This window comes from Pseudorca crassidens, chromosome 14, assembly GCF_039906515.1.
Source record: "Pseudorca crassidens isolate mPseCra1 chromosome 14, mPseCra1.hap1, whole genome shotgun sequence".
NCBI lineage: Eukaryota > Metazoa > Chordata > Mammalia > Artiodactyla > Delphinidae > Pseudorca > Pseudorca crassidens.
Window position 1 is genome coordinate 6786509 of NC_090309.1, and position 13936 is coordinate 6800444.

At 47.4% G+C, this 13936-nt stretch overlaps 1 protein-coding gene across 1 annotated transcript; it reads right to left on the reverse strand.

Annotated features, from left to right (window-relative positions):
* Window positions 1-4222: 4222 nt before the first annotated feature.
* Window positions 4223-13532, reverse strand: PDCL3 (phosducin like 3). Its single transcript, XM_067704157.1, has 6 exons — window positions 13382-13532; window positions 10712-10841; window positions 8177-8267; window positions 7844-7987; window positions 6695-6903; window positions 4223-4596 (listed from the first exon to the last, which is right to left on the reverse strand). The coding sequence occupies exons 1-6, from the start codon at window positions 13385-13387 to the stop codon at window positions 4454-4456; spliced, it is 723 nt and encodes a 240-aa protein (XP_067560258.1). The 5' UTR covers window positions 13388-13532; the 3' UTR covers window positions 4223-4453.
* Between the last annotated feature and the right edge of the window lie 404 nt (window positions 13533-13936).

Genomic DNA, 13936 nt, shown 5'->3' on the forward strand with positions numbered 1-13936 from the left:
TTTACTCTTTTATTTATTTAAACATGTTAAATGTGCTCTTATTTTCGGTCTTGAAAATTCCACCACCCTCGATCTTTGCAATCTATATGCACTCTTTTTCTGCTGGCTTTCATTCAGAAGTCAAGGCATCCTGTGATTTGGGGGTCTGTGATTTATGACTCTGAGCTCATGTCCCTGTGGAAAGTGTTTGAAGGCTAAATTAAAGCTGAGCTCTTCTCATGTGGATATGCAGTTGCTTTGGTCCAGAGCCCAGGGGCATTACAACTTAAGACCTCCTTAAGAACTTCACAGGGAAAATGTTTAGATCACATGTACCATGAGAATTTACACCCACATGAGGGAAGGCTTGTAACTGAATTCTTAGGGATGCTTGTGCTCTCCTTTACAACCAGTGCTGGCTCCCCCCAAGACTGAAGGCAGTCCTTTGGGAGTCCAGCTGTTTGCAAGGGAATCTCCCTGAAGGCTCATCTCCTGCCACCTGTCCCCCACAATCCATCCTCACAGGAGCTCGGTGTCACCAAGAGTACGTGCCCCTGGGGGGTAAACAGGCTCGCCCATCTTTCCACAGTTCTGCTTTCACTTTGTTTCTGGCCTCAGAGGATGAATTCCTTTCTTGACAGCTCAGTGGCACATTTAAGAACATTTTTAAAAAGTTCCATCCAACATTTTGAGTTACCATCAGGTGGGCTGTTCAGAGTATCTGGTCTTTCACAGATGGAAATGGAAGTCCTGGTCTGGTTCACAAAGTTACTGAAGGGCAATGATGAGGAAGCAGAGGCAGGGAACAGACCCTGCTCTGCTTCGCCGAGTAGTCTGAAAGCGGGGAGTAGAAAGCTTAGATCGGTTGTGGTTTTGACTGTTGAAGGGCAGGAGCCTTTAACGGGAGATGCATAAGCTGCTCTAAGAGAGCCGAGATGGACGTTACTTCTTTCCCAACAAGAGAAGTCCAGAGAGGGCAGTCAAGAGCTGGGTCACAGTGGCATCAAAAATACCACCCTCTCTGCTCTGGCTCTGTAAGCACACCCCACCGCCCAAGGAGGCTGCAATCACATCTACAATGTCTGTCCTTCTTAAGAAGCTTGCCCAGAACTCCCAGCCAACTTCTGCCCACCTCCCTCTGGCAACCAACCTCTGGCAACCAAGGGAGGCTGGGAGTTTAATCCTTAGCTGATCCCACTGCTGCTCGAGCAGAGCTGGGGAATCCTGGTCCTTGTTAGGCAACTAGCAGTCCCTGACACTGGACCCAAACACTTACTGCCTGAGGCCCCACATCAAGGGAGAGGCTGAGATAGACGATGACTTACTAGAACAAAGTCCTAAAGAATGTGGAGGAGAATGGGGTCAAAAGTATAAAGGTTTGGCTTAGCCGTGGAGAGCAGACCCATCTTGACTGGACGCTGAACACAGAGAAGACGAGGCTACTGCAGGGATGGGTGGTGAGACTGGCCCCAGGGAACTCCTGGTAGCACATGAGTGACAGTTCCCCTGTGGAGTCACCGAGCAGGGGCAGTCTGCAGAGTGTGGAAAGCCCGGACCATTGGCTGTGTGAACGTAAACATCACGAACACCTGTCGAAAAGGCTGCGTTTATTTATGAGGAACAACTGGTTTCCATAAACAAGACAAAACCACTTCCATAGGAACACGTTTCTGAAGTAGGCGACACAGGGGACTTCCCTGGTGGCGCAGTGGTTAAGAATCCGCCTGCCAACACAAGGGACATGGGTTCGAGCCCTGGTCCTGGAAGATCCCACATGCCACGGAGCAACTAAGCCCATGTGCCACAACTACTGAGCCTGCGCTCTAGAGCCCACGCGCCGCACTACTGAAGCCCGTGCGCCTAGAGCCCCTGCTCCGCAACAAGACAAGCCACCACAATGGGAAGCCCACGCACCGCAACGAAAAGTAGCCCTCACTCGCTGCCAACTAGAGAAAGGCCATGCGCAGCAACGAAGACCCAAGAAGGCCAAAAATAAATAAATTAATTAATTGAACAAAAAAAAGTAGGCGACACAGTCAAAACACATTTGGCCTGTCACACTTGAAAAGCACTTTGGCAAAATCTGGGCTTGTTATATAAGAAAACAGAATTTAAAGCTGGAAGTAATAAATGATGAAAAACTGAGGCATTAGTGACAGAGGACCCCCTTCTAAGCAGCCCTTTCGCATCTCTCATAAAGTGTCTTTTGCATCCAGGACGACTTCTCTGAGGCACTTCAGGAAGAAGATGCCCCAGGAAGCCGTTCTGTCTGCAACCTCAGCACAAGGGCGTGTAAATTCAGGTCTGCAATGAGGTGGGTGTATACAACCTAACCGTATCCTTTTTCTCCTCTACAAAATAAGGAAAATAAAGAAGAATCAACTGTATTTGATTATAATCAGCCCTCTGTATCTGCAGGTTCCGCATCTGCGGATTCAACCAACCACGGACTGAAAACACTCTGAGGACTGGAGAGTGAGCTGCGAGGGGCCTGAACATCCAAGGATACCCCATGGGGCTCCTGGAACCAACACCCACTGATGCTGAGGGGCAAGGGTCTTATTCCATCTCACTTCTCCCAATTACTTACTATCACAACTTCCTGGAACCACTTCTCACCAATACTAGAAAGGGTTTCCTAGCACCTGTTCCACAGCCTTCCCCATACACCTTTCCTGCCAACACCAGGAGACAGAATCTCAGGATCTTTCTTGCCGGTGTTCCCTGGTCGCTGTGTGTTTCTGCTGTGGAATGAGACAAACTCAATGCTTAAGAGCCAAGCTGTATCACCTCTAGCACATCACAAATGCTCCAAATGAAACAGAAAGAAGTTAATGGTAGTAACACAGCGAAGTCTCCCAGAATTAACTAACCTGCAGAAGTCTGCACGACAGGTTCGAAATCACAATACTAATTCTAGGACAGACATGTTGCTCTCTCCCCCTTTTTAAATCAAGTTCAGTCAGAACGACTGAACAGCTTCCTGGGGCCTGGGAGCAGTGTGGTCAGACAGAGCTCATCAACCAAGTCCATGGACACCTGAGCTTCTGAGTGCAAACCAAGTGCCCGAGTCTGCATGGAGGCAAGATTTCACAGGAACACAGATCAAAGTGGCACAGCATACGTTGAGAATCACACCCTGTACAGGCTCCGCAGTGGAATGAAGTCTGCTGCCCTGTCACGGTGGACGCAGCCCCCGACCACACTCAGGCACAGCTCTCTCCCCTGGGAGTTATGTGCACCGCAGCTCTCAGGCCAATGCAGCAGCCACGCTTGCACCACCGCACTTCACTCTGATGGCAGCTGACAACAGAAAAACTAACCCATGGGACCAGTAGACGAGTGACAGAACTGACCAAGCTTATTTCGACCCTGCAACTAAAATTTCATGAGAAACTCTTCAAGGAAGACTATGACACAGAGTATGTTTTCATCAGCAGTGCTGGCTCTCATGTGTAGAGAAACAAAGTCACTAACACAGATCGTTCGGACAGATCAAGAGGGTCACAGCTGCTTGTTATTTTCCAAATTACGGTAAAAATAAAGGACAATAATCTGAAGGAACTTTGTGCCCTCTCTGATTCATACTTTTAAGAGTCAAACCAGCACTGAGTACTACATCACTCAACACAAGCATTAGGGAATAACGGTTCCCCTAATTATTCTGTCAATGTCAATTTGGCAAGAAGTGGTAAATGCTAAGAGGATTCTGGTTCAGAAAACATCTTGCTATATATTTTACTGACTGATTGAGATACACGTTATCTATTAATGTGTGTGCTTATATCTATTTCCAAAAAAGAATTTAAGGTGACCTTTTACAGTAACTGAGACTGACGTCTCAACAGCCTGAGACAAAAAATTACTTTAACCAGAAAAAATATTTTACCCCAAACGGCGGTAAACTGGAATCTTTTAGTTACTGCTTTGATAAGGCAGTATTTGTTTCCCCAAAGTTATTGTCTATTTCTTCTAAATAGGATAAATACTAAGACTTCTTCCTACCAATTACACCTGTATTTTATTTGAGTTAATAATCCTGTTGCTACCTCTATAAAAGAATAAAAACAAATAATAATATAAATGCAAAGCTTACCTTGCCATTTTCCACCGTATAATTTACTCACATTACTAAAAAAAAAAAACCCTCCATATTTCTTCTTTTATAGTTTTATGTGAACAAATAGTGAACAGCTTTACAGCTTACCTAAAATACAAGTGAGGAAAACATAGACACCTGCCATACTAATATCTGGCTTTTATTTTTTCCTTAAGGAAATACTATTAATTTAAAAAGAGAGTTCCAAGAAATTTAAAAGGATTCCCAGCAATGATTGCTTCTGAGATTTATGAGATTTGAAACATAGTTATAAAAGGCTAAAACCAAACCATACGTTCCTACTTGTTCCTTTTAAAAAAAATTCAGATGATGTGTCACATCAAGCAAGCTCATCAGGTTACCAGGGCCGCAGCCTTAGTCATCCTCGGAATCACTGACCCTCCTGGCGGGGACGGAGCACAGCACGGATGAAAGCAGCACATCTTCTATGGGTTTCTTAGGGTTTTCCTCCAGGCTTGTCTTAACTGCTCCAGACTCAGACAATTTCCACTCCAACTCTACATGATAAAGAAAAAGCAAGTTGCCTAAGACACAGTCTGCATGGGGCCCTCAAGCCACAGTGTTTTTCTAAGCAGAAGCTACGATCATCAACATTTGATGACAATTTAATTTGAGGGCCATATTTATAAGGTGCCTGGAAGAAAGGGAAAAATCAGAACCTTAAGAAGGAAAAAAATACCTGCAAACACTTTTCCAGAAGATGAGGTCAAATGGGATATTACATACATTTGAACCTCTATGATAACTAAAATAAAAAACAGAGACTAAATCTATCTTCTAACAGCTAGTTTCTCGGCTTGCACAATTTCCCAGGAAAGAAATCAGCATGAAACATGTAAAGGAAATACTTTTCACAGTCCTGCTGGCACTCTAATCATTAAATCTAAATTTAGTTAACAAAAGGAAATTCTTAAACCTCATGTCCAATATCTCAACCTATTAGAGTCAAAGGCTCAATGTATGATGACATCCTAGGTCTGATACATTTGTTCCAAGTAATAATAATTTTTAAAAGTACCAGAAAATAAAGAATCAGTGACTAAAGGCTCAGCTCCTGTATTTTATGCTCTTGTAATCAGTAGAACTCCACATGGGTGTGAGACCTTGTGAAGCACAATCAAGTGATGTATTTTTCCACTGCAGAAAAGACCCCAGGCAGGACTGAGGGACAGCTGAGAGATTCTACTGCAAATAGCCTGGTTAAAGTGATGCTCTACCAATTAGAAACTTGTTAAAATCTGAACACCAATTTTACTGAGCCGTGTTAATTCAAAGTGCTCCACCAGTATTTTCAGCTCCAGGTACCTTGGTTCAGTGTGATAAAAATTCAACAAATTTCTTAAAAATGATTTTTTTAAGATTTCTGATTCTTAAGAATATATTTAAATTCACACATATGTATAAATGAATGTATTTAATGTTACTGTTCATTTATATGCAGTAATCATTATTTTACATGTTCACTAATCCTCAAATGAAACTTTTCCTAGAAATAAAAACTATAATTATTATTGTATACCTATCTCTCTTCCCTCATGGTATGTGCAAAAAGACCAAAGTAAGAAGCAAACCCATATTTAGTTTGAAACTCCATATGCCTCTGAACACTGGAATAATGCATAACTGATGTAACATGTGTGTCTATGTATGTATGTATATGTTTATACTTTTCCCAGTTGAATATCTTACATAAAGAGTTACATAAAGTAGAATATAAAGTCATATTTTAACACACATTTCTAAAGACTACTAACTAAAGCACAGTTGGACATACTATTTCACTAAACAGATAAAGAATTCGACTTATCAAGAAACCTGCAGGCCTCAGCTTCTCTCTCTCATGTTATGTGTGCATATGTATTTTAACACCTCCTGTGTAACAGGCAGAAAAAAAAAACATATCCTTCAGGAGTTAAGAGGGAGAATAAACTTTTTTTTTTTTTTTTGTGGTATGCAGGCTTCTCACTGTTGTGGCCTCTCCCGTTGCGGAGCACAGGCTCCGGACACGCAGGCTCAGCGGCCATGGCTCACGGGCCCAGCTGCTCCGCGGCATGTGGGATCCTCCCGGACCGGGGCACGAACCCGTGTCCCCTGCATTGGCAGGCAGACTCTCAACCACTGCACCACCAGGGAAGCCCTAAACTTTTAATTTAAAAGCTACTATTCAACTGAGAAAAAATTTCTATAGATTTATATATATGTACATTTGTACATATGCAGATACGTATAAGCATGTGTCACTAATGACGTTCATGTGAATTAAACAAGAAATGAACAATGTGATCTTGAGCTACCAGTAAAAACGAACATATTCAACTGTAGGGACAAATAAAACACATCAGACATTAATATTAAATATTTTAAAGTCCATTGTGCCCTCTTTTAACTGAGAATTACTAGAGCCCAGTTGTAACTGCCCCCAATGACTTGTCTAAGATGACAGATTCAACGTGCTTCTTCCCTTTTTACAATCACTCGCATGGGGGCAAAGGTGAATCTGACAAGTCATCCTAATGTGTGTCTAGGAAACAGGCACCCTCGTCAACAGAAGCACCTCCTCCCCATCTCCCACGCGCACCTCAAAGAGGCCCTTACCATCCATTGTCAGGTTCATGCCACCGAACACCAGAGGTCCAATAAACTGAGCCTTGATATCACCTTCAAGGTACACAAATATTGTGGGCAGATTCCTATCAGGATAGTTGGGTATGCAGGTGGTTGATATGGCTTTGATAAATTTGACATCAGGAAACTTCCTGGCAAGTCCAATAAAGTGCTGATTTATCAGGGCACACAGGGGAATCCTATAAAAAGAGAAACAGAAGCCAACTGTGATTCTGCATTTGTACCTAATAAATCTCAACTACCCTTCTGCCCTACATAAAACCTCATAATGACTCCAGCCAAGATGAACTAACATTTAGACAAAACTTTCTAACGTGTTTAGGCAAAGGGAGGAACTCAAAATCCAAAGCCCAACTTAATTTGACTGAAGAATAAGTTAGAAACACAGCTCCAATGTAAAAGGTAACTGTCTTGCTCTTCTATAGGCGAGAGCATTCAAGGCTTACAATGTGTGATTCAGAAAGCATTTCCTGCTTCAAAGAAACTCCCTATACAAGCATTAGACTCCACAGGATGGTAATAAAATTGGAGGAGAGAAGCACTGGGGGTCCACTGCCTCACTCGCCATGCACAATTCACAAAGGCTGCCCTCACCATCGACGAAGAGTGATTCATTACATGGAATTGTGAAATGCCTGAGCTTCTCCAGAGGGACAAGTGACTGAGGAATTCATTTACAATTAAAAAAAAAAAAAGTCTCCTCTGCTACACTGTAACAAAAGCATTCCTATTAGTCACATATTAATTTGAAAGTCTTAAGACAAAAATTAGGCTATAAGGTTTGGGCAAATCAGCAACAAAAACACTAGTTAAAAAAACAAAAAACAGTGCTTCCCTGGTGGCTCAGTGGTTGAGAATCCGCCTGCCAATGCAGGGGACACGGGTTCGTGCCCCAGTCCGGGAAGATCCCACATGCCGCAGAGCGGCTGGGCCCGTGAGCCATGGCCGCTGAGCCTGCGCATCTGGAGCCTGTGCTCCGCAACGGGAGAGGCCACAACAGTGAGAGGCCCGCGTACCGCAAAAACAAAAAACAAAAAAACCTCCTGGGTGGATTAAGCCTGAGATGTTCAAGATATAAATTCAAATTAACATTTAAATCCAGTCATGAGATCAGCTCACCCTTGTCTGTAAAGGTGCAAGATGACCCACAAGCCCTCACCGGCTTTGGTAACTTCTTGAACATAATCCTTTCCTGAGATTTCCAAAACTTCTCCAAATTTATTCTTCAGTTGGGTTGCTTTCCACTCCGCCAGTCTTTGCTGCCTGCACAACAGAAGGAAGAGAGAGACATCTTACAAACACACACACACACACACCCCCCACCCCTTTCACACAGCAACCTTTGTAAAGGTCCAGGTTTACTTATCGATTTGCCAGATTTATTAATGTTTCAAAGGACACACATTTTAGTGCCACACAAAAAGCCAAGCAGTCCCTCTGGGCGGCACTAACCTGTACATTGCAACTGCACGTTCGTCTTCCTCATTAAATTCGTCTTCATTATCCTCCAGTTCTTCCAAAGTCATGTCTTCATAAGTTTTCACTGAATGTCATTGAGTTGGCAAGAAACCAGAAATGTGAAAGATGAACAAACACATTTTGGTTTTCTTCCCTTCACTCTTTTCCTAAAGGAGTGCATGCAACACCAAAAGATCCCCAGCCCACCAAAACCCAAATAAAGAGTACTTAAGGTGTTACACTAGTAAATAAGAAGGGGAGGGTGTATTTAAAAGACAGCTGCCGGCCTGGCTCTCTTACCTCCACACAATAAGGATACAAACGGGAAGTTTCCCAAGTTTATAAAAGAGGAGAGTTGTATTTGCCTGAGCTAACCTGGCCGGATCTTCAAGCACAGACATTCACGGACAGGTGCATAACAGTTCTCATGCCTCTGGGGAGATGGAGGATACCCACTGAGGTCCTCCCCAGCACACCCTTCCTAGAGTGAAAGGGCTATCCCCTGGTCTTCTCTTGTGAGTGCTAGGCAGCTCTACCTTTTCTTTTAATCAACTGCTATAAAATCTATATTTTGTTTTATTGCCATAAACACCCTTGCTTCTTGACATCACTTCAGGCCTTTGTCCCCAGACCCCCACCCCATTACTACCTGAAACTGCTCTTATCAAGGTCAATAATGACCTCTGTCTTCTCAATGGATGAGCACATCTGACCCAACCCATCACCACCTCCTCCCCAAAAGCCCATCTTCCTCTGGCCCCCTCTCCCCCCTCCCTCTATGGCTGCCCCTTCCTCAGGCCCTTTGCTGACTGGACTCGTTTTCTTCCTTATTGATACTCACTCCCTTGGTTGATCGCATCTCACAGCTTTAAATACTAGCAACGTGCTGACAACTCCCGAAGTTATGCCTCCAGCCCGTATTTCTCTGGCTTGGGACAGCATCCCCAGCTGCTCCCTTACCATCTCTATTCGTCTAACAAAAATCTCAAAGTGACCATGTCCCAAACAGAGTTCCTGATCTTACCTCCAAACCTGCTCCTCCCCAAGCCTTCCGCATCTCAGCTGGTAGTAACTCCATCCTTCTGGCCGCTCGAGCCCAGAGCCCTGCAGTCATCCTTGACTTACCTTCCCTCACACCATCATAGGATCCATAAGCAACTCCTGTCAGTCCTACCTTCACAACACACCCAGATCTGGCCACTCCCACCCACCGCACTGCTCCAAGCCAATGGTACCATTTGCCGAAGGTACCACTGCAGCCTTTTCCAGACTGGTCTCCCCACTTCCTGCCTCGCCTCCCCACAGTCTGCACTCAGTAAGGCAACAACAGGACGGTGCTGTCAACACAGAGGACACGTCACTCCTTTGTTCAAACCTCCAGTGACATCCACCTCATTTGGCAGCAAAGCCAAGGTCCGTACTAGAAGCTACAAGGTCCTAAATGGTCCGAACCCTAGTTGCCTCTTTGAAGCTCCTACTACTGTCTCCCAGTCCTGCTGGCTTCCTGGCGGATTCTCCAACATGCTTTCCACTTCTCACTCACCTCCCTCAGGTCTACTCAACTGCCAGGGGGCCCTCTCTGACCCTTTCTGCAATTATACCCACCCCTCCTCCGGCCCCTTCCTGCCTTATCTTCCTACATTTCACTCACGTATCATGTACTGTCTGTCTCTCCCGCTAGAATGTAAGCTCCAAGAGGACAGGGGGTTTTGTCCGACCCGTGCACAGCTAAAGCCCCACTGCCTAGGAACAACACCCAGCACACGGCAATCCTTCAGTAAACATTTGCAGGATAAACGCTTTGTAATAAATCCTTCTCTAAATTAGCTCTAACAAGTCAACAGGGGACAAAAGGCCTAGCCCCTGTGGTCAATGGTTCTCAAACTTTGGCGTAAATCAGAAACTCTTTGAAGCACTGGTTTAATATGCAGAGTCCTGGGCCTTACCCCCAGAGATTCTGTTTCAGTAGGTTCTGTGTGTTGTTGTGTGTGTGTGTTTTTTTTTGGGGGGGGGACAAGCACCCCAAGGGATTCCGATTCAGGTGATACAGCTACATGTGAGAAAGCCCCTCTCCTAGACCCTGTACACTGCAAACATCTTATGCTTCCCCAAATCAAGCTGTTTTAATATTCGTAATCAGACCACAAAGATAAAGTATACCCTCACGAGAATACAAACACTAAAAGCTTTTGAGCAGATTTCCATGACATTATCCAAAGTGAATCACAGACCAGGAAAGTCAAGACTTGGAAATACTTTCCTCGGGGTTATCACGCGCTCATCCGAAACAGACGAGGAACTGTGGAAACGGAGGGGGCCTCTGAAGTCCCCCTAATTCTGTGGCCCAGCAAGCTGAAGCCAGAGATGCGCTGCGACCCGCCTGAGATCCCAGAGGCAGCATCCAGCTCAGCACTCCAAGCCCTGGCTCCCAGCTCTTGCTCAGAGGATCTTTCTACCAAAGCAGTGAGAGGCCTGGCGAGTTGTCTCCTAAGCAGACAGACGCGCAGTAACGAGTAGCGGCACGCTCACCAATGGACTGCTGAAGGACCCGCTGCTCCTCCTCTTCTGCCTGCTTCTCCAGATCTTTCAAACTCTCCTTTGAGGGCAAGATGCCCTTTTTGCGTAAGATGTCATTCCACTCGGTGTCTGCAATGGGGTCCTAGAGCAGGTGGACCAAGGATACCATGAGTGCCAAGTCCACTGTGGAGGGCGCCATGGGTAAGGAGGGGTCAAATGGGAAAGTGGGGCTTCCCTGGTGGCGCAGTGGTTGAGAGTCCGCCTGCCGATGCAGGGGACACGGGTTCGTGCCCCGGTCCGGGAAGATCCCACATGCCGCGGAGCGGCTGGGCCCGTGAGCCATGGCCGCTGAGCCTGCGCGTCCGGAGCCTGTGCTCTGCAATGGGAGAGGCCACACAGTGAGAGGCCCACGTACCGCAAAAGAAAGAAAAAAAAAAAACGGGAAAGTGGTGGGAAGGGGAATTCACACCAAACTATTCTGTGGCCTATTTCTCAGAAAGTGTCAAAAGACCCACAACCCCTGTTCCAATCCTCCTGTCTTGGGGTAAAAATCGGGCTATGATGTGCAGATCGGCATCAGTGCTAACAGCAAGGCTCTGAGCTGGCTTCCGGTATTTTCATTAATGACTTGGAGGGATTCACTCCGCAGATATTAAATACCTACTATATGTAAATTATTGTACTAGATGGTAGGGAAGCACAGTGAACGCCAAAGTCATCTACTTTACAGGTGAGAGGAAGAGATAGGCAATGAATAATTAAATATACAAAGAGATATATTACAAATTATGGCAAATGCAATGACCAACAGGCTGCTGAGCTAGAGCGTTCCAGGGGGCCTGCATTCCACAGGATGGCCAAGGACGTTCTTTCAGAAGAGGTGACGTTTAACCATGACTGGAGGGTGAGACGAAACCACAAAGAGGAGTGAAAACTTAGGAAATTACTTTCCAGGCAGAGGGACCAGCCTGTGCAAAGGGCCTGAGTGAGGAGATCAAGCATCCTAAAGCCCTGAGTGGCTGCAGGAAAATCAGAGGGAAAAGAGCCTGATTGACTCTCTAACGCCCAATCCGGAGAGGAAGAGCTGAGACCCCGTGGAAGAGCTCACAGCGGCTGCTGCTTACTGATTCCTAGGTGCTGGGACCCTGCGAAGCCCTTTACCTGTATCTACCTAGTTAATCCTCACAAGCCTGGGACAGCCACAGCGCCAGGCTGGAACAAGTCAAATTCACCAGGATCAAATGTCAGAAGGATAAATGTCGAAGTGGGCTCTTAGCTCCAGAACCCAGCGGCCCAAACCCTGGTTTGGCACTGCTTGGCGGGAACACTGCTAACGGACCCGGTCTGGAATATGAAACCAGGGAGCTGTGGAAAGGGCACAGGGATAACCAGGCCTCAGCCCCAGCTCCTTGTCCCAGTCTTGCTGAAATATGTCAAAAGAAAAACTAGGGGCTTCCCTGGTGGCGCAGTGGTTGAGAGTCCACCTGCCAGTGTAGGGGACACGGGTTCGTGCCCCGGTCCGGGAAGATCCCACATGCCGCGGAGCGGCTGGGCCCGTGAGCCATGGCCGCTGAGCCTGCGCGTCTGGAGCCTGTGCTCCGCAGCGGGAGAGGCCACAGCAGTGAGAGGCCCGCGTAAAGCAAAAAAAAAGAAAAAAAAAAATACGAACAGAATCCTTTCCACAGGGTGGTCAGGAAGGAGGCGATGTTTTTAAGCCGAGACCTGAAGGACAGAGGATGCAAAGGAGGCCAGGGCAGCCCTGAGTTTCCTCTTCACCAGACGCGCTGGATTTGGAGATGATCGTCCTCTCCAGCCCCTAATCAAACCCATACTAACTCCATCTCCCTTTTGCCGCTGAGTCAGAGATGAGTCCCTCAGGGTTCCTGACCACAGCGAGATCCGGGAGGCAGCAGAATGACTCTGGCGAAGGGTCCTTCAACAGTGACCAAATTGAGTTGTCAGAGATTTTCTCATAAAAGCATCCATTTCCACGGTGTCATTTTTTCCCACTTTTCCGTAGGTTTTAGTCAAATTCCATTAGCAAATTCCTGATACAATGAAAGAACAAAACTGGGGGATGTGGTTTTATCCATTTTAAGATGGAAAGTAACTGGGCTGCGGGACCCTCGGGCTGAGCTCTGGAAGCCAGGGAGTCCAGAGGGGGCGCACCTCTCAACCTGAACACCAACGTTGCGGGGAGAGTGTAATAACCCCTCACCCTGCTCTAGGTGGAGTCAGAACACGGGTTATGTTATGGGACACCCCACCCCCCAGGCGGGACCCTCCACTCGTGCAAGCCTCAGCTTCCATCCGCGAAGGGGTCCACAACACACCTGCTCAGGTGCTCGCTAAGAGAGTTAACAAGTAGGAAGTAACTCTCAGTTAAGACCCGGAGAGGCCTTCACAGGCCGCACGGGAGACGAGCTCAAGGAGAGGCAGCCCCCAGGGCTGAGATTCCAGAGTGGGACACACGGCGTGGCGACGCCCAGCCCGCGGACCCGCGGGACCACGCCCGCCCGTCCGCACCGCGCCTGCGCCGGCCTAGCCGCGCGTGGCCTCCCCGTGCCTGCGGGGCCCGGCGCTTCCCACAGGTCTGGCAAGGACAGCCCGCCGCCGGCGCAGACCCAGCGGGACGAACGAACGGCCGCAGCCTCCAGACGTCGCGCCCCCCGGCTTGCTCACCTGCATTTTCTCACAACTCCCTCGAGCCCGGCCAGCGACGGCCTAACCACCCCTCAGCTCTCTTCCGCGCACGCGCGCAGCCGCCGCCCCATTCTTCTCCCAGCCCGGCCTTCGCCCCGCCCCCCGGGAGCGAGCTGGGCGGAGCCAGCGGGAAGCGAACTCTCTCCTCTGAGCCTGCGCCCGCTTCTCAAGAGACTGGCGCGAAAGCTGTGCGCGTGCGCGAGGCAGGACGCGCCTACAAGTGCGACTCTGAGCCAATCCCCGGGCGCTACCTAATTAGGGCAGGTCTTCGGCCTCCGAGCCCTGAGGCCGAGGTGCCGTCCGCTGCGGGACCGGGGGGCCTTCCGCCGCGGGACGAAGGTGTCTGAGGTCTCTGCCCAAGAAGTTAGAATTAGAAACGCGTTTCAGTGATTCAGTGTTACAACTAAAAATGATGCAGGGTTACCTAAAACAGAAAGGTGAAAGGCTCTTCACCTGGTTAAGCCTCAGGCGTTTTATATTTGCAGAAGTGCTTAGCCCTTTGCGGGGCACACTGGAGATACCGAGTAGAACTCA

Bases quoted from the DNA above. Each gene is read 5' to 3' on its own strand.
- PDCL3 (XM_067704157.1), bottom strand. The intron at 8,268-10,711 runs GTGAGCGTGCCG...AATGACATTCAG, and splicing joins GGTCCTTCAGCAGTCCATTG to TGAAAACTTATGAAGACATG. The intron at 7,988-8,176 runs GTTAGTGCCGCC...TCTGTTGTGCAG, and splicing joins CGTGCAGTTGCAATGTACAG to GCAGCAAAGACTGGCGGAGT.